The sequence below is a fragment of the Diadema antillarum genome, unplaced genomic scaffold, assembly GCF_040938485.1.
Source record: "Diadema antillarum isolate AM-2024a unplaced genomic scaffold, OU_Dant_1.0 seq00000042_RagTag, whole genome shotgun sequence".
NCBI classification, from domain to species: domain Eukaryota; kingdom Metazoa; phylum Echinodermata; class Echinoidea; order Diadematoida; family Diadematidae; genus Diadema; species Diadema antillarum.
Window position 1 is genome coordinate 54,668 of NW_027271154.1, and position 24,350 is coordinate 79,017.

At 37.1% G+C, this 24,350-nt stretch overlaps 2 protein-coding genes across 2 annotated transcripts in view; one reads left to right on the plus strand and one right to left on the minus strand.

The window, feature by feature from the left end:
- Positions 1–5,167: 5,167 nt before the first annotated feature.
- LOC139725463 (transmembrane protein 135-like) lies at positions 5,168–17,277 on the minus strand. The gene is made up of 9 exons (XM_071636538.1): positions 17,237–17,277; positions 16,529–16,687; positions 15,421–15,487; positions 11,891–12,058; positions 10,813–10,876; positions 10,044–10,120; positions 9,413–9,511; positions 7,375–7,442; positions 5,168–5,925 (listed from the first exon to the last, which is right to left on the minus strand). The coding sequence occupies exons 1-9, from the start codon at positions 17,275–17,277 to the stop codon at positions 5,799–5,801; spliced, it is 870 nt and encodes a 289-aa protein (XP_071492639.1). The 3' UTR covers positions 5,168–5,798.
- A 2,895-nt stretch (positions 17,278–20,172) lies between these two features.
- The window catches only part of LOC139725465 (echinoidin-like), a 29,437-nt gene continuing 25,259 nt past the window's right edge, over positions 20,173–24,350 (plus strand). Inside the window, exon 1 of the mRNA XM_071636541.1 lies at positions 20,173–20,191. Within this exon, the coding sequence (XP_071492642.1) occupies positions 20,173–20,191 (19 nt within the window). The remainder of the gene's footprint in view (positions 20,192–24,350) is intronic.

The window sequence follows — 24,350 nt, forward strand, 5'->3', positions numbered from 1 at the left end:
TAATGTGTGTAATGTCAGTCTCCATGTGTTTTATTGACCTAAAGTGTTGTCAACACAATTTGTTGTATTTTTGTCAAATGAGGAAAATAAAATATGTTTATAATGAGTATACATGAGGAATTTTCCACACGTGCATTTTTAGCAGAAGTCCCATGTACAACTTTCCGAGTGTAAGTTTTAGGGATGATATACATGTATTTTATTTCTGGAATCATTCTGTCAAATTGAACTATGTACTGAATTTTGTGTCTTCAAAGGCTGAGGTTATTATTCTTTCAATCCCCTCCCTTGTTTCATGCCCCCCCCCCCCCCCCCAAAAAAAAAAAGAAGAGAAAAGAAATAACTTTGGAGGCTTGATCTACCTGTGCAAACTGCTGTAATCAATTTGAAATATTGAATGGTTACACTAAAAAATTCAGCTTTGTAGGATGGCTGGGAAAACCCCCCAGGTCATCACATGCAGGGGATTGAATTTACTGAAATACATGTGATTAGCTAATGGGAAAAATGATCAATGAAGTAATTTGTAGATCAAAGTTGAGGAGAGAAAATACATTTACGCAGATGCATAATTAATGAAATATTCTTTATTGCATCTTACATACTTGATGCACACAACAGATGCACTGTACAGTATATCTCACACATCATTATTTGCAGTCAAGGAACATATACAAGTTTCATACAAAATATTTAGTGCATATATTACTGGTAGTCTCTGCTACCCTCTAGAAGATTTCAAAGCATAATGAGCATGTCAATCAAATCTCCTTTCCCATTAACCCTATTTAACGGGGGGGGGGGGGGGGGGGGGTCAAACTGACCCCCCCCCCTCAACATTTCGCGCCATGATTCCGCAGCGCGCAAAAATTTTGCCGCGTCGTTTCATGACTTTTTTCATTGAAGTCTCCCGCATATCTTGAGACCAAATTTGTGACATCCGGGTACACCGTTCTGAAGTAACCTAATGTTTTGCATATGCATGTCAACCCGAAAACAGCTCAAATTCATGATATCGTGTGCAAATCCAATGCAAATTTTGTTTTTTGGTTAAATTGATATAAATTAGATTATTTCAACTTTTCACCATTGAAATTAATCAATTCTAGTGTAGATAAGCTTGAAAAAAAGTCGCAACAAATTTTGGCAAAAAATAATAGAAAACAAAAGGTCGAAAAAACAATAAAATACACAAGGAAATGAACAAAACAATAAAAAACAAAAGAAATTGATTTTGAATGTCCTATTTTTTACAAGAAAATTGTTTGATGTGTCTTAAGGAATTCTGACACAAAAATTTAGCAATCCTTCAGTCTTTTTAATGGAGTTATAGGTGAAAAATATGATTTCATGCATGAATTTGCATAATTAATTTATTAAAAATAGAGAGCCAATATTTTTCTATTATATGACCATGTAATCTTGTAGTTGACATCCGGCTCTATCTTTAGGCAAAATTTTGCGACGATCACGCGATCGGCGGCCGAGATCTGAAGGGGGGGGGGGGGGGGTCAAATTGACCCCCCCCCCCCCCCAGTAAAAACTTGGTCTCAAGTAGCCCAGTTATATAGGGTTAAACCCCCTCCCCCCCCCAAAAAAAAAAAAAAAAAAAAAACAAAACAAATTCTCACTATACTTTGATAGCATTTTATGACAATGAAAAGTGAGAGCCACTATAAAGATTAACTGGGTACAAAACTTATTGTTTGCTTTTAGTTTTCAACTACTGTACAATGTAGATTTATTATGTTACCAAGACCCCAACTCTCATGCTTTTGGGGAGAGATCTCCAGCTTTGAGACAATTTTTGCAAAAACTCCTGCTCTCCAGCTTGAGTTTGAATTCCTACCACTCTAGCTGTGTGACTCCCGTTGAAGATGTATTTTCTCCCATTTTACTACAATTTTGCTTTCTCCAGTACATTAAAAAATAAGGCTAAGATAGCACTAGCATGCAGCGCAATATAATCCACTAATTTTGGACTCCTGACACGGTACATGGGATGTAGCACTTTGCACTCATTATGTGCACTACATGCACATACAATGTGATACTGTGTGCACACTTGCACGGTCAGAGCAAGGAGGCAAGGCCTAGTGTCTCCTTGATCAGGGTCTCCAGTTTGCAAGGGAGGTTTAGGCGGCTGAGTTGCCAGTTAAAGAGATGCTAGAGGTTAGAGTTTCTGATATTAAAGTTCTTACCAAATGTATTTCACTTATACATTACAAATGAGACGTGGACTTTGCTCATTCCACTATTACCTCTTCTTTTCAGATTGCCACAGCTTCAAATAGTAATGACCAAATAGAAAGACATAAAAATAAACAGAACAGTCACTGAAATGACATACATGTACTACTGTGCATTAAACCTACATGTATTATACATGTGTATTTGGTACTGTGTTTTTGCAGTCTACAGGCCTTTATCTCGAAAATGGCAGACTACAAAAGTGTCCTAAATTGCTTTGAGGATTACAGAGCCAGTAAGAGAGACTCCATGAACACAACTATATGCCGTATACATCTCTTTCATTTTCTGTGTAATGGAATGTTTGCAAACTTTATCCAGTTCTGTCACGTGCAGCAGAACACACACCATGTCCTCTATCTCTGTTCTGAAGCCTCAGGCAGTATTCCTTGTTTGCAAAACATTGTAGGGATTCTGGTATAGAAAGGGGCTGTCTAGTCTGTCAGTAACCACAACCTTACATACATAATAAAACATTGCGTTCACTATAGGTTACTGCATATGCTTATGCTGTCAGAATGCCTTAATTTCTTTAAGTGACATGAGTGATCCTACAGATATCCCTTGTTGAATGCCTAATTATGAGCACTGTAGAGGAGTTATCACAAATATACCTCTTAAATTGTATGCTATCTCCATGTGAAATATGAGGGAGTGAAAGAGGAAATGCAAAATAGGGCAAACTGTCATAATAATACAGTGAAGTACTGGCAGTAGAATAACTACAATGTAAAGTCCATATCACTCCCTATATGCTATGCCAAATATGTATCACATATACTATGTACTTGGCAATAATGTGTGCAGCAGAGATATTGCCAACATACATTTGTGAACAAGCTGTCTTTTTTTAGCCTCAGTGTTTAATACATAAACATAAAGTCAAACCCGACAGAAATAGATGGATCATGCTAAACACCATCTATGACCGACACAAAAAATGAGGTAAATTTGAGCTTTTGGCATGACCCAATAAAATCAACATAACGGCACATGAGACAAAGACAATCTGCCACTACATACATTCTCCCTGTAAAGAGTTGTGCTCTGGTCAACCTGTCACTGCTCCATACTTCTCATTATAGTTACATATAATTCATCATCATCATATCTCATTTCATACTGATTTCAGTTGGTATTGCAAACAAGGTACATTTATAAAATTTACAGATATACACTAACACACGTTGAAAACTGTTATGTTCATGTCAACTTAATGAGATTTTATAAGCACTCTTATGGCCATTATTTACTACCTCCACACACTCCTCCACCCCCTTACCTGTTGTCAGTAAGTACATACCACACTTATGGTAGTAAAAACTTCATTGGGTTTGCTTCAAAAGGTCTGTAATGCAGTCAAAAAATGTGATCACATACAGTGCACTCCTGTTATAACGAAAACGGTTATAACGAAATTCCGGTTACAATAAAGTAAAAATTCAGGCTGTAACATATCAGTTCTATGTTTTTTATTGATTATTTGTTTGGTCATAAGGAAGTTTTGATATAACGGAAGAAAATTGCCGGTTCCGAGAAATTCGTTATAATGAAGTCCACTGTAGTATGCTTACTTGCTTACTTGCTTAATTCGAGTGGTGTTCTCGATCCACAATGGCACTCCAAGTTTGTCTGTCCAGCATTGCGGTCTTTATATTACAGTATAGTGCTGAGCATTGTTTCCTTTCACAGGGAATAAGAAAATTTCACCTATACCTACAGTCTGATAGTCACACATACCCACAAAGAACACTGTCCCAACAAGGACCACACTTTCAACTACATGTATTCATGGCTACCAAAGTTTTCCTAAAATTCAGGTACTTGTAATGTGAGAGGAATCAGTGAGCAGAATGGGAGCTTTATACCGGCAATGGTATGAAATTATTCAGACTTTTGGGAATCTACTATAAAAATACCCGGTAGAAATTTTTGTGATGTGGACATTTTTGCGCATTTTGCACGACCAAAAACTAGGACAAAAATAAAAGCGTGTGAATATTTTCGCTTGCTATGTGTACCACTATGTAATATCTTGATTCCGGAGATTTAAAACGAAAACTTACTCACGCTAAAATAATCCACTTATACAGTTTTCATAGTGGAGCACCATATGTTTAACACTTGTATCATCACATTACATGCTAATTTGTTAACCTGAGGAAAAAAAAAAACCTACATTGTATGTCCACTGTAACAAAGTGTTTTCATGTTGGTTTCTACATCAGAAATCACTTTAAAATGCTGAAGTCATCTGATTGGATATCGTCTTTTGTACATGGCATCTTGACATACAATGTAGGTTATTTTCTTAAACGTACACTGATAGATTTCGCTGCATGAACATCTTGTGCAATAAATGCGTCTGGGTGATAAAATAGGACTGGGACTGCACGAGAATTGGAAATCACTCAGAATAGTCCACGCAACACTCTTCATTCAGAGTGAAAATTTGCCTGTAATTAGTGTTTTGCACATGACAAATTTCAGTGGATTTGATACCTTGCTTTATATTGTGTGGATTAAAAGTATTTTGTACATAATTTAATTTCTCCAAAAACTAGCATGTTAACTCACATTCACAATAATTCTGTGGAATGTGCAATTTGTGATCATTTTTGTTCAAAGTACATGAAATTCAGTTTGCACAATCAGAACACACATTAATCCATCAGGGATTTGGGGTTTAAAATGACTGTCCATGCTCTGACCCATGTCTGATTAGTATGTGAAACTCAATGGGTTATTCATGTTCAGGCTGACATTCTTCCTGTGGCCTTTCTCATTACGTTAAAACCAGACATCTCAGGCTCATGATAGAAGACCAAACTCAACCTAATAACGTGTAAAGTGGGGGCAGAAGAAAAAAGAAGAAAATTTACAGTAGTATAATGGATCCAAAAATATTACTTCCTGTGCTCAAAATCAAGTGGAACACTAATTGTATACTTCAAGATACAGACATAGCCTGTCTTCATTGTGACATGTGTTTAGTTACTTATTTGACACTCAATCATACAGTAATAGACTTCAGACTCACGGATGTCTGCTTCCGCATTAATTTGATTATGCGTAATTGTACTGTGGTCCCTCATATAAAACAAACTTACAATACCTTGTGTGGTACGTGGAAAGTGATCACACAGCTTGTACAAAGTACAAAGTGTATAATTGACTCACATGGCAAGCTTTCCTTTGAAATTACGTTTTGACTTTACTGCAACTCAATTTTTTCATTACGATTTCAGTAGCTTGTATACCAATTAAAGTGATGTAGTATTGTGATGGCAGGAGGCACAATACTTAACATTAACTGAATACAACTTTGAGCTTTCTTTTGAATCATTTACAGAAAAAAAAAACCCACAAGAAAGTGTACTCTGTTACAAAAAAGAAACACACATTCAAAATACATCTGTGAGTCCTTGTGAATGATGGTACATGTGAATCTGTGAAGAATGTATAATGTATGACAGTACAAGTAACGTCTTCAGTAATATGGGGTCCTCGGCAGACTGTACACTGTACGGTCTACTAACTGGGTGTGTCTAAACAAGCCCAGCAGCGATAAGGTTTGGAGTGAAGCGTGTGTCGTAATGTGGCCAGTAGTCAGGGTACAGCTTAGAGGCCTGTGTGCCATGGATGTCCAGCAGCTTTCGGTTCATCAAGGCAAATCTGAAATGAGGATAAAATCCAAGAGGACAGAAGGGTAGACAGAGTAAGCTGTGACATCATCACTGACTCTTGGCTTTCTTCTCAAGGAGACCAAGTGTTTGATAATTTGACAACGTCGAGGAACAAAACTGAAAATTATGAGATGCTCACAAGGTGAAGAGTATGGACAAGGTCTTTTTCTAGCTTTATCCCTTAAAGGGAAGCAGTCCTGAGATTTTCACTGTACTGATAATTAAGAAGAGTAAAAAATATAACCTTTCACCAATTTATACGCGTGGACATCAAAAATTGTCTCCGTACGCGATTTTTAAAAAATAATTCCTGCAAGCGATCGTGTAAGAGCCTGCCAAAAGGTGCAACGTCATTGATGCCCTACTCTCAAGTTGACAGCCGTGCCTCAGAAAACCAATTTAAGTGTTCAAAATGATCATATCGGATTTTTTCATAAAATGTGACAATATGTGGTTTTATTGTTTCAAACAAAATATTTCAAGCTTATTTATATATACAATTAATATAAAAATAAATAGTAAACATGTATTTATAAATAACTAGGGATGACCAGCAGAACACCGCTGGAAAGAGTTGTGCATCGATGACGTATGACTCTCCGCCAAGACTTGCTCATTTGCAGAGTCACACTTTTTTAACCGAAATGTACGAGCTTATTCGGTGATTTGAAAGTTTGTTTTTGATGAAAGTAGTTCATTGGAGGTACCAACAACAACATATTTTTTTAAATTTCGTGAGGACTGCGTCCCTTTAAGTCTATTACACAAGGTAGCAGATGCCTTCATTGTGTCCTGCAAAATGAAGGACTGCCTATGAGAGTGACTGTGTGACTACAACAGGATCGCCAACTAAGCCTCTGCATATCAAGCAGTGATGTAAAGCCAGCTAGCCAACCAGCCAGCAAACCAGCCAGCCAGCCAGCCAGCCAGCCAGCCAGCCAACCAACCAAGCCACCATCCCCCTCAAAAACAAAACAAAACAAAACAAAACAAAACAAAACAAAATCAAACAAAGCAAAAAAGACATGAAAGTAAGCGCTGACAAACATATTCTGCATAAAAAAATGGATAAATAAATAATGTAAAAATACTAAATTGAAGGGTTGACATAAGATGTTTCATTCAAAAACTTTTTTTTTCTTTTTTTTTACTGCATTAAATGACATCAAGAGTCAATGTGGAAGAGGATGGTTAGATCTGATGCCACCCTTGGATGCTGTGAGATGCTCTCAAGCTACCTGGCTGGTGGTGCAATAGGCTGTTGTTGAGTGACTGGGGCTGCTCATGCCTGGACCGTAAAGATGGACAATGGGATCTTAACCTGTTGAAGATGAGTCCCGAGAATACTCAGGCAGGTGTCTATGGGAAATGCGTACTATAGCAAAATCAGCCCATCCTCAACAGGTTAATGAATGATGACCACAGATGGAAAACTCACTTGTTTCCTGTGAGACCCAGCAGGAACCTCCAGTACGCTGGCCGGATATTGTGGGGCTCAAACACGGCCTAGGATGTAAGAGGGCAGCAGAGGCATGAGGTGATACATGAGATACAGTATACACATAAAACATGGACAGTGCCTGATACTTATAAAGGTTAATGTCTATATGAAATCCTAAGAATATAGAACATACATTGATCTTGTTTCATGACCAGATATGTGTCTTCAACAGACATGAGATGACAACCTGACACAATGCAGTAGATATACAGAGGAAGGCGTACAAGAAAGTAATTACTTGAAGGCCCTGTCACACTGCCCAAAAGTCGTGTAAACGCATGAATCACGTAAGAAATTTGAGCCTTACGCGATACATGAGTTTGTCTGACGTGGAACCTTCGCAGTTGTCTGCCGATGTGCACCGGAAAGGCGCTTTACGCAATTCCAGGTTTTGAGCAGCTCAAAACTCAGCTTGGCGTAAAAGTTTACGCAGTATTGCGCTGTTTCACAAAATTTTTGAGTAGTTTGCATAGTTCTTACGCAAACAATGCGCGAAACATGCATGGAATATCAGTGATCGTTCTAAAAAATGTTGCCGCTATCGTGTTCATGCGCGAATCATGCGCGATTCATACTCAGTTCATTAGTGATAATACGCAGATTATGCATGGTTTTCCGTGGACCTCAGTCATTGCGCACAACCACGTATTCGCCGTTTGGGGCCTTTGCGTGCCTATGCGCTGAAAGTGCGTGGTTTGTACGTGATTTTTGCGTGATCTTTCCGTAGTTCTTGCGCAATTCATCAGTGATTTTCATCACGTAAATCAGCAAAAATTCTCGACAGACAAGCACGCACAACCAAATTTCTTGCGTGATTCATGTGTTTACGCGACTTTTGGGCAGTGTGACCGGGCCCTTGACTGCCTTTTACTATACTACACAGTCTGCAACAAGGTTTTGTCATAATGTTTGATTGCTGGTGATTTAAACATTACTGTATAGTAGAGTTCATAGAAATTCACACACTTAGTCATTTATAACAAATTTGGCAGAGAAAAACCTCTTCAAAAACTGCTTCATCACCAAAGTACATTGTTACTTTAGTTTCAACTCATTCTTGGACCCCTAGCTACATAGTAATCTGATAACCACTGCTACTTTAACACACACTTTGTGAGATGGTTTGCTGAGGATGGCAAATATATTGAAGAGATCAATGAAGGTAATGCTGCATTCTTAACCCTAATCAGGCTGGGGGGAGCGGAATCCGCCCCCCCTCGACGTTTCGCGCAATATCTTCGCAGCGCGATAAGCTCCCGCCGCGATGTTTCATTACTTTTTTCTTTCAAGTATCACGCAACTTTTGAGACCAAAATTGTTGCGCCCGCGCGTACCGTTTTGACGCGACGCCCGTTCAAAAAAATTTGTCAACCCCAAAATTGCTCCAAAACGTGATTTTGTGTACAAATCCAATGCAAATTGTGTTTTTTCAATTAATTCACATAAAAATTCATATCTTGACTTAGAATGGACGAAATTAATTCATTTTAGCATAATAAAGCTTCGAAAAATGTCTGTGACAAATTTTGGCCAAAAAACAAACAAAAACAAAAGGTCGAAAAACAAAGAAATACATAAGAAATTCAAAAAAACAATCAAATACATAAGAAATTAATTTCGATACAGATTTTTTTTTAACCTATGTCTCAGGAGAATGATACAAGAAACATTTTTAAAAAGAAATTAGCTTAATTAGAACATTAATAAGTGATTTAGAGCCCAAAACTGATTTTATGCATAAATTACAATAATTAATTAATATAAAATATAAGAAAAATTTTTCGGAGAAAGCAACCACACATTTTGATAGTAAACTTCGCGGGCATCGCGTGTGCCGATTTTCGGCACGATCACGCGTTCCATAGGCGAGATCTGAAGGGGGGGCGGAATCCCCCCCCAGATATAGCATAGCCAAAAAAGCCCAGCCTGATTAGGGTTAATAGTAACTGAGATCGATTCAATGAGAGTAACTTACTGCTTGTAGCACAATAGATGTACTGATTGCATACAGAAGGATATCACCATGTGGGATGTATGGAAGGTACTTCAGGTCTTGCATCTTGAAAAACACATTCTGGAAGATAAGCAAAAATCACATCTCTACAGATACAGCACACATTGCATGAATTCATGTTTATCACTCTGTCATCATCAGCACCAGAATCTATATGCATAAAGGGGTTGAGCATTGCTGTGAACATGTAGTATGACAAAGTGAGATTACATGCATTTGTTTAAATGTGACAGCTCCTTACCAGAGACCTTAAAGAGGCTTATGATAAAGATATCTAGTATCCATGAATAGCTACAAATATCTGTGGATATTTGGCAGACAAACAAAAACCCCAAAACACAGGAAACTACACTGAGCATGTAATGTTTTGGGTTGACACACAAAATAACAACAATGATAATAATAAGAAGCATTCGTGTAGTGCCTATTACAAAATGTTTGTAAGCCCTACGTGACTCAAAACATTGCCAAATCCTGAGATGTAGACATTTTTCGGTACAAGCATCTGATCTACAATGGGACATCTATTTTGGCTGCATTGCCCAAAATATATTCTGTGCTACCACAAGTGATAAACGGAGCAAATACTTACCTCAGCAACTTTCGATAAGACATACAACGAAATGGTTTTACTTCTGTAGAAGATGGCTGACAGTCCAGCAACAAATCCTGTGAAGATATGGTATGTTTTTGAAAGAATAAAATGTTTTATAGAACAGTACTTGTTTATTTTTTTGTGCCCCTTTTATTCAGAAGATCTTGAGAATTAAGATAAAGAATCAAGAATTCAGAAAGCATTGCTCAATATTTCTTTTTCTAATAAGCTTGTTTTCTCTTTGCACACTGCAACATACATATATGTCTCCAGGTTTATCCATAAAACCATAGAGCTGTCACAGACATTACTGAGTAAGATTTACGAGCATCGTGTGCCACTTCATCAGGTTTTACTATGGTATTGTCATAATCTAAAAGTGAAGCTGGAAGTTGCATTTGTTTTACTTGGCATCTATAATATGTATTATGACATGCTCTGTATTGTCTTGATTGCAAGACATGTTCCCTGATACCATTTCATTTTTTTCATTTTTTTTTAAAGACTGATGGACCACTCTGGGATTTGACCCAGAGACCTTGAATGTGTAGCACGGTGATTTCCACTGAGCCACCAAGCCTCTTCACTGAATCCAGTTGACAAATTCACAGCTCAATTTCTCATTTTCTGTCCACAGAATATCTTCACTGTTTATTCAAAATGCTGCAAGATAGAAAGGAAAGCCAAAGTTTCAGAATATTTAGATCATTCCTCTTGAACCTCTCCCCTTTCCCACAAATAAGCACAGAAAGATGGCATCCTCTACCTGCTAGGAATCCATGGAGGGGGTTGTCCTTATTCCGCAGCCATCTTAGTAAACAATTCAAGCTCTGCAGGCAACAACAACAAAAACAGCAGGTATCAAAGTATTCAAATACAAACATTAAAACCAAACGCAATACAAGCAGTGTGATGTACTTTTCATGTGTGAAAACAAGCTTCTGTGACAATTAGTAATAAATGTTGATATGTTGTAAATTAGTTTTTCATGTTGGTTGGTTGTACTGACATGTTGGGAACATACATTACAACTGATCTAATTTACGATGATGATGATGAAGTTTGATGATCCACATTATCTTTACCATGAACATTGTCACAATAAATAAGATGAATGGAAATACAATAATATCTTTGGTAATTTGCTATTAACACTGATCATCATCATCTTAGTCAATTTTGATGAAAATGATTACATAGGTTTGCTTGAGAACCAAACATGGAGTTAGTCCAGCTTGGAAGACCAGTTACTGATAGCACATTCTATGCAATGTTTACCTCTTCATGATATCACTTCTGTGTCACTGTCCATTTTATTTCAAATTTTGTCTCCCACCAGACCCATGCTATCAAAAAGAGCATTAATACAGGTAGGTTTCGCCAAAAAGAGCAGATACTGAGCACGTTTACAGTGTAGTTCATGTGAAGGGTAAATTTGGTGATGAATACATCTTTGAGAACAATTCACTTCATTTTGTTCACGTGGTTAATCTTCAATCTCTTTGATTATAGAAATTACAACAAAATAAAAAAAAATACATGGCAGAAGAATATCAACCTTAAAGGGTATGAGCAAAATAAAGAAAGACAAGGAATAATATAGATCTTTGACTTGTTTTTAATGAAAAATTTTGGTCTCAGACATTTCCTCATTCTTTGAACCTAACATGTATTCATCATATGACATCTTCTTTTCATATGACCTTTTCCATATGTAACCCTTTGCTTCTTCTTCTTTTTTTTTTAATCATGTGGTTTGCTAACACTACATTGCAATATCACTGTGAGATTAACATGGACAGATATGGAGGGTCAGAGTTCAAGGTGATGTGTGTGTGACTGACCCTGAATAGCCCTGAGTACAAGCCAAGAAAGAGACCGAGTGAGAAGTTGTCCTTGTGGTAGAGAGCCTTGATGAGGGTGGAGGGTTTGCGGACGAGGGATGGCAGAGCTTTCAGGACGTTGATGAAACCTTGGATGGTGTAGCCCAGGAAGAATCTCCTGGCAAATGCCTGCACAGCAAAGACAAATGGATGAAATCTCAGCAACCTCTTGGGCTGGCATCGAGTGATAATAAAGTAACAGTCACTGCCCAAGACTGTGGTTCCCGCCTTTTAAACCAGTATTTGTGCATTTGAGGCATGTAGGTGGCTAGAGATTCATGCATGTCTGTAGAAGTGTCATACCAAGGGAAATAAATCTTTGTTCACATTTATGCCATGTCATGTATGATACCCAGACGAGTAACTTCATTGTATACTCCTTTCCCATATAAATGCACACATAACAGTATCTGTATTCATATGTAAAACTGGAGCAATCTTACTGCAGAACACAGTCTACTGGGCAGTCCATGCTTGCTTTCTCATGTAATCATTAGATTTTGCTGAAAGTGCAAGGCCTTTCATTCACATTGCGATGAAGTTAATCAATCTAAACCACTGAACACTAGGATTGACTTTAAAGGGATCGTACAGTTCTGGTTGAGACCTAATTTCAGGTTTCTAACATTTTTAGGTGAGATAATGAGAAATCTCATATGAAATATGAAAGAGCATGCAATTTTATGAGGAATTCAACGTTTATTCGATAAAAATTGGTTTTGAAATGGCTGAGATATCCAAAAAAGAACAATTCTAATAAAGTGTGGGACCCACACTTTGTAATGATCGCTTTGTTTTACTTTGTTTTTGGATGTTTCAGTTATTCCAAACCCGATTTTCATCAAATAAACTTTGAATTCCTCTTAAAATGGTATGCTCTGTGCTATATCATAAGTGTTTTCTTAGTATCTTGCAAAAATTCGAAAGCCTATTTCTCATCTCAACCAAAACTGTACTATCCCTTTAAACCCTCTCTGTGTGAAGGAATCACTTCCTACTTTATTTCTATCTATTCCACCAAGTAACACTATCACTGGAATTTCTATTCAAGTTGTGGCCTGATATGATTTTCTTTTTTAAACATTCTGTTACTGTATTTCACTGTTGAATGAATCAAGCAGGTGACACACATTTGAACAGTAGCCAAGTTATCAGTAAGCTTCTCATGAATACAAACAGCAAAGCCTGCTTTGTACTTTTGATGCACACAATTCAAAGGAAATGTAATAAAATACAAGACAACTCTAAAGTGGAAGCGCTGTCATCGTCCCTGTGTGTATATTACTGCATGCAACATGCATTGCACATGTGTTCAAAGACTCCTAGCCCAAATTCACGAAGGTGGTACAATGAAACCATGGTTTAAACCATGGACAAAGACCATAGTTTTGTACGAGGCGCCAAGTGTTGCATGGCCTATTTCATTACGAAATGATCATTTCGTTGACGTAATGTTAACATTTCATACCGTAATGAAATAAGCCATGCATCACTTGGCGTCTCACACAAAACTACGGTCTTTGGCCATGGTTTAAACCATGGTTTCAATTGTATCACCTTCGTGAATTTGGGCCCTAGGGTGGTTGCAGTGGGTTTGCTAGAAATTCTTTGATATGGTTTCATGTAAACGTCATAACACTGGCTAATCACATTGGGTCATGGCATCGTGAAAAGCATCCTCTAAACCCTGACGACTGGGCAACTCCAAGAGAAGGAGATGTGGCAGTCTTCCAACAGCACTGCAATGTCCTGATTCTCAATGAACTGGGGGATGCACCTTCCTCTGCAACCTACGCACACTTTTGTAGTCTTGCACCAATGCTTTTGATAAAGCCAGCACTGTTGCCATGCATGAACAGTGGATTACTTTTGCTGCACGGTGCTCTATTCGGATATTTTATGTTAAAGGGACTATACAGTAGTGGTTGAGGTGGGGATTCATGTTTTGAACATTCTTAAGTGAGATAATGAGAAACCTCTTATGAAATATGAAAGAGCATGTGATTTTAAGAAGGATTCAACGTTTATTTGATGAAAATTGGTTTTCAAATGGCTGAGATTTACCCAAAAGTGATAATAATAAAAGGCGACATGCCCCACCTTTATTAGGATCTCTTTGTTTCACCTTGTTTTTGGATATCTCAGCCATTTCAAAACCGATTTTCATGAAATAAACTTTTGATACCCCTTAGAATTGCATGCTCTTTGACATCTCATAGAATGGTTTCTGAATATCTCGCAAAACGTTAAAAGCTCAATCCTCACCCCGACCAGAACTGTACACACCCTTTAAGCATCTGAAACCTGGAAGAGTCCAAACTGAACTGTTCAATATCATTTTCCACTTAAAAAAGAACTTCTCATACAGATTGTGTTCTTTGGGCATTTATTTATTTTTTATTTATTTTTTATTTATTTATTTATTTGTTGTTTTTTTTTAACGTGATCATGGAAATGTCTGAAAGTCCAAAAAAGGACTGCAATTGAGCCAGTGTTTTAGGCCTTTAAATCATGATGTACTGGCTTAAATATTTTATACATTTCAAATGAAGTATTATGATATTACTGAACATAACCTGGTTACTTCTGTATCATTATCAAAAAAGGCATTACCCCCCCCCCCCCCCCAAAAAAAAAAAAAAAAAAAAAAAAAAATCTCTTTATTTGAAAAGATATGCAACACAAGAGCTTTGAGAGGAGACTAGGTGTATATGGATTAGCCAATTGCTGGCTGTCAGTATCACTGCTATTGTCTGGAACACTGTAGTCATCACACTACCTGCAGTTAATATATCAACTACCTGTTAGATGTGAATCAACCTGCTTGGCGACATATCTGTTACGTAATCACACACAGGGATGGTGATGACACATCCATGATGACAGTAGCAAGACAGTTTGTTTGACTTTTAGTCTACTGCACATGGAAAGATTCTTAATTGGGCCACAGGATATTCTTTATTCTGCAATTATCCTTTTGTGCATGCCTTTACTCACATCAATCCATGAAATTTAGAGGCATGTCAAGATACGATTGTTTTCATTTTCACAGACACAGCTTGTTTTTTGAACAGGTCAACCAGCAAAGTTTTTTTTTTTTTTCAGTCATCATTCCGATGTTATCACATGTGTGCTCTGTCACATTAAAAAAACAAAAACAAAAGTAGGAATCATCTAATGACTGTTTTTTTTTTCTCTCTCTCTCTTTGTTTGAGGCAGCAAACTCATTAGCACTTTAGAGCTATGACATATTATAAACAAGCTTGATACTCTTTTCATCATGGCATCTTTACATCCAAAAATATTCTTCTGGTCTTTTCAAATCATCCCCATCTTCACAGCATCAACTTAATGATGGTGAAAGAAAACAAGTTGCTGGAATATTCTACTACAGAAGGGTAAAGATCATGTGCCTGTGGAAATTGGTGAAAGTCTGAAAAAAAAAGTACTGGAGTCAGGACCTTGTAGTCAGTGGTGAATGGGTCACTTACCTCAGTGGAGTAGTAGGCACAGCTGAACTGATGAAGACACAAGGAATGTTTACTTCTATCCTGTAACCTGGACACACAGAATATAAAAGACTGCACTGTTAAAGCATTCAGTTAGACTCTAAGTTAGAGCTTTCATCAGTGTGTACTTCTGACTTTCACTGTTTTTCCATTTTCAACAAAGAAAAGTCTGGTGTGATTTAATGTATGCCTAGTCACAGAAATCTGCTCTACTTGGCAAAATAAATCCACAATGCGAACATGTATTAAATCACTTAGGGAAACACCTGATGGTATAGATTAACAAGACTTTAAACACTGCACAGAAAGTAATGTGTTCCAACTCATCTTGTGGCATGTGTTGGGGAAACCACACGTCTATTAGGAATGCTTGGCACAAATTAATGTCAACTAATGTTACAGCCCCCTGCCAAGTCTGGTCAAGATTGGAGTTAGGACTGGAAGGGGAGACCTTTGCATTCTATGTTGGTGCACTTCTGTCTGAATAAAAAAGGTGAATATCCTTCAGTACCACATGTGGGAAGGTTATATAAGGAATGGCATGGCTGTGAAACCATAAACACTTTTGTACTGATTAAATAAAGCATATTTTATGGCAAACAGTGGAGTAGTAAGTACCTTTAGCATCACTGAGAAACTATTCAGCACTGCTGATCAAATTTTGGTCATTGATCCTCACATTTAGAACCACAGTCATCACTTTTCATCTTCATCATCTTTTCTAATGCTTAACATCATCTCCTTTAACATTTTCATCACCATCAATTACTATGACCACCACTACCGGGTTATCATCATCATCTGCACCACCACCATAATTATCTCTCTCTTCACTACCCTTGTCCCTCATCCTCTGTGACATCTTTCTTACTTCAACATTATCGTCACAACCACCACCATCATCACTGCAGTCAAAATTATCTGATCATCCTGGTTTCTATCTTCTTCCCACCTTCATCATGACCTCTGTCAGTTTCAACCTTGCGGTCATCTCATTCACTACTGCAGTAACCATAGTAACAGCATCTTCATCAGTGATATATATACCAATTCTGAGTGAGTAGTCTTGGTAAGTAGGGTCAGTACTTACCTCTTGATGAAGTTTGTGATGAGGAGTTGAAGCTGCTTGGGAAGAAACTGGGTGAAGTTTGGAGCATCCTGGGAGGATGTTGATTGTGAAGAGGGCTGTTCCCTGTCTCGGCTTGACTCCTGCTGGGAAGCTGGTAGCTCACAACTACCCACCAGCAATCTACAAAGGGGTGGGAGGTTCGTGTGAGAGAAGGGGGGGGGGGGGGGAGAAAAACTACCTATATTAGCTTGCAGTAATCCATGCATACGAACACTATTGAGAAAGTCAATGCAATACTCTTTTTCTAATGAAAATGTCCAGCTCAATGGGGTCCAGTTATCTGAACACACCTTGCACAGTCAGTAATGCTCAAACCAAAAAATCATGGTCATCAGCATACTCTTTCTACAGGAATACTTCATTCACTTGTATGACAACTATGATGCATTACTTATAATATGCTTTTGTGAGCATCACTCAATAAAACACATTTTCATACCAAGGGCTCACATGCCTGAGGGCAACAGTACAATAATTACTCTTGTGAGCCCTAGCCCATGTGTCATTTCCCTGTTCATACTATTTGTGTTATATGTCAACTGTATCATTTCAATGTGAATGTATGGTATGTAACTGTTATTTTCATTTGGCTGAATAAATAATAAAATTGAAATCATGTATCAACTTTCTTTACATCAAAACAAACAAAGGCTTTTTTTCTAGACTCACCTTAATGCTGACTGAGCATCTTTTGACAGACAGTTACCCATCCTGCAGAGAGGCAAAGAACATTACAGTCACACTTTAACAATCATAACAAACTTTGCATCACTTATATTTTGATGATATCATAGCATTCAAAAAAGGAATAAAATTAAAGACACAAGAATGTTGATAACTGAGAGTATTGGGTAGAGGAGAGAAGGAAAGAGATAGAGTGAACGTGAGGATGCATGATGGCCTTGCAGATATCAAATCAAGCAAATGAACTCATGCATTGGATAAGTGAACCAGAGCACAGAAAAGGTGCTCACATGGGGGAGGGGTGAGATCAGTGCAGAGGAAAAGACAGTAAGTCAAACACATCGATCAAAGTGATACCATGCCTCATAATATACACACATTAATAACTATAACTACATTTGACAGAGGAACTAAACTCTTAACACTTTCACACCCTTTGGGTGGCCTGAATATCAAGTTAGCAAGCTCTTGCTCCTTGATCCTCTAGTTGCCATGGAAACCTTAAAGCTACAATGCTAGACAGGGTATGACTATTTACAGCAGCATCTATCTGTGATTAAGATAACAGAGTGGCAATGTGAGTGTGATATGCATTATGTCCACTGGCAAACCTGCACCCTTGGGATTATTTCTTTGTGAAGAGTTTCTCTCACAAATATCAAACATTCATTCATGAGGCATTGCTCTACCTTAGTGGAAATGAAAAATGAAGTGGCACTTGAAACAGAGCTGTGGATTCTGCCTGTGAGTAGGATTGGTGTAAAAGGCCCATAACTCAGACTTTTAAAGGATTCTGTTTCAGCTTACTGCAAAATCAGAAATGTTCACATGCATGAAACCTTAGTAAATTTCACGAGGAGCCAAGATTCATTAGCAAAAAGCAAGCAGAAGATTTTGTCTACTCAATGCACTGAATGCCAGTACTATACTGTACAACGTATAGTACTGTATAGTATAGTAGCTATTTTTCATGGTCGACAATTTGAGGAACTTTAATCCTGAGAATGTTTCTTGTTTTCAAGTATGTTTATATGCTCAAGGATAGATTTAACTTGAGTTTCCAGCAAATGTCATGACTCATTTAGTGTTTCTCCCATCAAACTTTGGATGGCATGCTGCTCAAATCAAATCTACAAGGGGTGTGTTCGTAACATATTTCAGAAGGCATGTGCATATCAATACCTTGTGCATACAAACACATTGATATATACATGCCTTCTGAAATATGTTACAAACACACCCCATGCAGATTTGATGACACTGATTTTGAGCAGCATGCCATCCAGAGTTTGATGGAAGAAACACTTAATGAGTTGTGACATTTGCTGGAAACTCAAGCTAAATCTATCCTTGAGCATATAAACATACTTGAAAACAAGAAACATTCTCAGGATTAAAGTTCCTCAAATTGTCGACCATGAAAAATAGCTACTATACTATACAGTACTATACGTTGTACAGTATAGTACTGGCATTCAGTGCATTGAGTAGACAAAATCTTCTGCTTGCTTTTTGCTAATGAATCTTGGCTCCTCGTGAAATTTACTAAGGTTTCATGCATGTGAACATTTCTGATTTTGCAGTAAGCTGAAACAGAATCCTTTAAAAGTCTGAGTTATGGGCCTTTTATACCAATTTATATCTGACACAAAGGTCTGAAGGATAAAGTCCATCTGAGATATGATACAGGAATCATATCAAAGGAAGTTCTTCATAGCAACTTTTGATATTTCTGCACAGGTGAACATTGTACAAACTAAGGTAAAAGTGAACAACATCAACAAATGTTACAGCAACTGTTCACACATGCTTCTATGATGTGACATAGCTGATCCATTTTCCTCTTCAGATGTTTTGTTTGCTGCCCTCATCTCAGTGGTAACAAGACACTAATGGTACTGAAACAAAGTGTCTTTAGCCTTCTGCCAGTCACCTTGAGACAAAAATGGTACATCTTTCAGACAATGCTGTTTTAGATGTATAGATTAGTGTAAAATTGCTACACAATGTATATTGTACTGTGTAGTTTCTTTCACTATCTCTGAGTCATCAAAAGTGGAAATTGATGGACAGAGTTGTAAAGAAAAAATAAATTTTTGGTTTTTATTTGCATTTCCTTTTCAGCTGTATGAGAATGGGTCACTTGGCTACAAAATAACATGTCTCTCTCACTGATACACAACTAAGCAAAAATCAAGAATCACATTTATAGCAAAATATGTGACACTTGATTGATAGGTACATATTTCATAATCATCCTTTATGAATTTCATTTCAAATGTCTTCCTTCTATTCCTGAAAGTTAACATTTTGCTAAGTTGAACTATCAATGATCTTCATTCATCACTTTGTCTTCTAATCTATACATGAATCACATCATTACTTATATATCTATTGATATATATCTATTCTTCATCTATCTATCTCTTCATCTTTAACTGTATATTTATATATTCATCATATCACCTATCTGTCTGGCCATCACCTATTCATCAAACAATCAGTCCATTCATATATACACATGAGTGGATCAATGCAAAATTACATCTTCTTCAGCATGACCCAACCTACTTTGTATTCCTCCCAAGTCTCTCTCTACATAGTTTCTGGCACACTAATCTACTTTTTTTCTTCTTTCACAATCCAGACAAAACACACAAGTCACATGTACTTTTGACAAACTGTGAGATATTGTTTTCTCTCTTTCACCCCCCCCCCCCCCCCCCCCCAAAGTCACAGCTGTATTACATCTGTAAGTCGGCTCTCTTACTCCGCTCAGCAGTGTGGGTTCATTCATACTGATTGGTTTCCCCTCACGCTAGGCATCCAGGCCATTCACAGTATTGGTAAGGAAGGAGGTTGGAACTGGCCAGGGCCGGGCTGGCAGATCATTTGGCTAGAAGTTTGGCTCAGCTGACAACATGACTAGTAGTGACAGGGGTAAGTCACTCTTTCTTTTCACTGTCTCTTTCTTTCATGCCCATGTCATATCAGTTTGGCAGAGATTTCATTGTGTGGTTCACATTGCTGGTTTTAAGCGTGTTTGTTGCACACTAATTAACTCTTTGTATTCTAAGTCAGCAGCAGTTTTGGTAGTGAAAGTTTACTTCAGGAAATATTGTATTGAATTCAGTTTTTTTTTATGCCTGCTCACACTGTAAGTGGTGATCATGATGCATCACTACTTGAAGACTAGCCATTAGTACACTTTTATACTATATTTAAGAGAAACTCTGGAAATGTATCCTCAAAGTTTCCAACATGGCTATAGGTATGTGGGACAAGGTATTGTCTGTAAAATTAATTTGACATTCTAAAGGTAATATTACTTCCTTTCAATGAGCACTGAAAGGTAGTTCCACTCTATGTTCGAGTTGGTTTCAATACACACAGGAAATTCAAACCTAAACAGATATTTCATTACTATTACAGCTAACATCAGAAAGTTCTGGGAATTAAAGTTTGCTATATTTTCATCTAAAAAGATATATTTGTAACCACACAGTCATGTAAATCAGAAGAGGTAACAGTATCATCAATCCACATACTTCCAATTGGTATTCACATTAAAAAATACACAATTTTGTTTGTGGTAAATGATTTCACAACAACAACTCTACTAAAAAAAAATTATCATTGCTACATGATCAAACACTATTATACTAATGCAACATAAGGGATACTACTTATCATTTTTTTTTAAAATTTAAACTGGAAATCTAGTGACGATTGGTGCAAAGGTCAATGGTAACACTTCAACGTGCTGGCATCATTCCCCTTGCAATCTGTGACTGTGAATGTGACAAGTATCACTGTTATGTGAAAACTTGAGAAACTTCAGATTCTAATGAGTTTATTCTATATCTAATTCTTATGATATTTCTGACAGTCTGTGAGTCTAATCGTACTCTGTCTGATAAAGTCAATGTGGATATGAAGTGGAATTGTACTTAAAGGGAAGTTCCAGACAAATTAAAAGTTGTTTAAGAAAGAGGAAAATGTTACAAGCACAATAGCAAAAATTCGATCATAATCGAGTAAGGCAGTTGGGAAATTTTAAAGATTCATTAATTTTCATAAAACAGTTCTTAAAAGGTTGATATGAATATGCAAATGAGTGATCTTGAATGTTATCACCTTACAATTTCCTAATGACTGTTTTTATTGGATTTTGATCAAATTTTCACTAATGTCAGTTTAAAATGACTCTTTCTTTGTGAAATCTGAGAAAATGGATCAATACTTAACTGAGGAGGCTTCTCAAAAGTGTTCATGCATTTCAGAACTTGTGGTATACAACACAGAGGAAAGTCATGGCTAGATTGGGCCAGCCTTGAGCATGAGATGATGGTTGCCATGGTAACATGACACAGGACTCACATCCATGTCATTATATCCCTATCAAGTCCAATAGCTCCATTCATAAGGGTACAGAGCTTCATTAAGAAGCTGGAGTACTATGGCCATATAAACTGAGGATGGATGAACCATGGTCAAATGCCTTCACATGTGAGGAAATCCCTTAGATTAGTTCATTACCATCAGCCATGCAGAGAAGGCATTAAGAGTGGCATCTCCCTGTATAGGGAGTAGGGTTATCCTCATACAGGATGACATGTTGTTGTGAGTTTGGTAACCCTAACTCTCATCCCTTTGGTGATTTCCTCAGAGCCAAAACACAAACTTTTGGAACTCCTTAATATCCCTTGGGAATAAACTCACACATAAAAAAGTATCTAAACATATCAAATAGGCTTCAGAATGGTGAACCTGACACTATTATTGTCTGAGAGGTGTGAATCACAAATGTTATTTTCTCTGCTATGAAAGGTAAGCAAGAGTTGTGGTATTAAAATAAAGGAAAATGTCACATTCTTTATGTAAATGTCTTCGATAAAGTCCATAATGTTCCAGGCATCTTCTGAATTGTACATTTGTCTTATAATTGTCATCACAGTTTCACATAAACACAACACTTTTCCAAATTTTCATGGAAGAATAAAAAAAAAAAAATCATATTTGATCATAACACAGAAATCAAAGATGTATCCAGAATGAAACTGCAATTGTGTCACTGTCACTATCTAAAGGTAAAATATACTTTTTATGACACACAGGTCATTGTCCTTGTACACTAATCATAGAATTACCACTTTTAACAATGAAGAGCAGAACTGAAGGTTATAATCCTCAATGAAGCACAGCAACAAAATATATCAACTATTCATTGTCATTCATACAAAATATCTTGATGATACAAAAGATGACGTCAAATCATGTTTGTATATAAGTCTATTGTAAATGAACTGAAAACAAATACTAGCATAAAATAGGTGTAGTAATAATGAGCAGACATAACCTTATTGATATAATACAGTGTGGGGAGAAAAATAAGCTTAAATGGGTTGTTCCCAGGTCCTTGGAGAACTTGATGTCAAATCAAATACCTTTTCTAATCATGATTGCCCAACTTTAGATACCCAGGAAAGTAGGCCTGTCTCTATCATGTACTCTGTTATTTATCTATCCACACTTCCACTATCTAGAACTGCCTACGATTTGACAGCATCTTCCTGTTGGATGGATTTGTCATTTCCATGGTGTTCTTTACCGAAGACATCTTTCATTTGACTATTATCTTAGGAGACAGAGGGAGATAAATGGAAATTATACAGGCATGTGATAAGTGAAATGAGGGTAAATGAATTAACAACGTAATTTAGATGTAAAGACTTGAAGACAGAATGAATGGAGGAAGAGGATTAAGAGAGCAAAGTAAATGGCAGACAGTGTTACGTAAGAAAAACAAGGAAGAGAAGATGGCAAACAAAATGAATGAAGTAAAAGGGGAAAGAGAACATGAATAACCAGGAAAAAAAAACAAAGAAGAGGGGCAAAATAAAAGAAAAAAAAGAGAGAAAATAAAGAATTAAAAACAAACAAACAAAGTGCACTTCACGTGGTGAGTCATATCTGTACTTCATGACACTTAATTGGTGATGCAATGTTGAACTGTACTCTTAACCCGTTGAGGACTGTTTGATTTTGCTACAACACGCAATTCCCATAGACACCTGCTCGAGTATACTCGGGACTCGTCCTCAATGGGTTAAAGGGACATTCCAGACGATTTTCATAATTTCACATCATGTAGTACATAAATTGACAACTCCATGTATAGTTTTGTAGAATTTATTGTGGTTCTTGAGCAGAGAAACAATACTTTGAAAAACCTTAAACAAATTACACTGAACAAGGATGATGACAGAGGAGGTTCACATATTTCAAAAATGTAGCAGTGTAATTTCATTACAATACCGCTTGCTTGCGAGTTCACCTGTGTATGATCTATGCATGCCTTCTTCTTTTGTTCTGCTTCCTTGAGCCCCAACTCATGCATTCTTATGGTGACTCTGCCATGTCATCATCCTTGTTCATTGCAATTTGTTCTAAATTTTGAAAATATTCTTATTCTTCATCCCAATTATCACAAATTCTGAAACTCTATCCTCAGTATAACTAATTTATAGTTGTTCAAATGTAAAAATCTGAAAATCAGCCAGAGGTCTCCTTTAAGAAGGGGATGGTTCGTACAGTGAACTCCCCACAGTTGTCATAATATTGAGTTCATTGTGCAATCAACCTTTCCTGCTCATTACTGGAACAAGCGACATTTCCTATGCCATGACTGGACTCCCAGAAGGGGAAAGGGGATGGGACATTGTTCCAGACGAGATGACAGACTGGCATGACAGGTGACTCTGATGGGAAATTTAACCCTCTGATTACTGCAACCAACCTTTGCTACAGATGATTGATGATAATTGATTGTCTCTTTGGGGGTTTCGGAAAGCCACTGGCTCTTTGCATACACACAATATCAAGATGCATAATTTTGTCTAATTAGATATTGATAATCTGTAAACATCTTTGATCAGAAAATACTTCAAATTTTAACATGCACATCAGCCAGTCCAGATGATAAAGTATGAAAATGATGTCAAACAGAAAACAATACAGAGAAAAACATAGGTTTGGGGACTTCAAATTCTTTACATTATAGCATTTTCCCAATAGCCACCCCTTGGTACCTGTTACT

What these genes read in the sequence shown, in the direction of transcription:
- LOC139725463 (XM_071636538.1), bottom strand. Translation starts at nt 17,277, where the DNA reads ATGGGTAACTGTCTGTCAAAAGATGCTCAGTCAGCATTAAG. An exon ending in GATGCTCAGTCAGCATTAAG is followed by an intron (nt 16,688 to 17,236) that starts GTGAGTCTAGAA and finishes ACCCCTTTGTAG; the next exon opens with ATTGCTGGTGGGTAGTTGTG. An exon ending in CCTCCATGGATTCCTAGCAG is followed by an intron (nt 10,121 to 10,812) that starts GTAGAGGATGCC and finishes ATATCTTCACAG; the next exon opens with GATTTGTTGCTGGACTGTCA.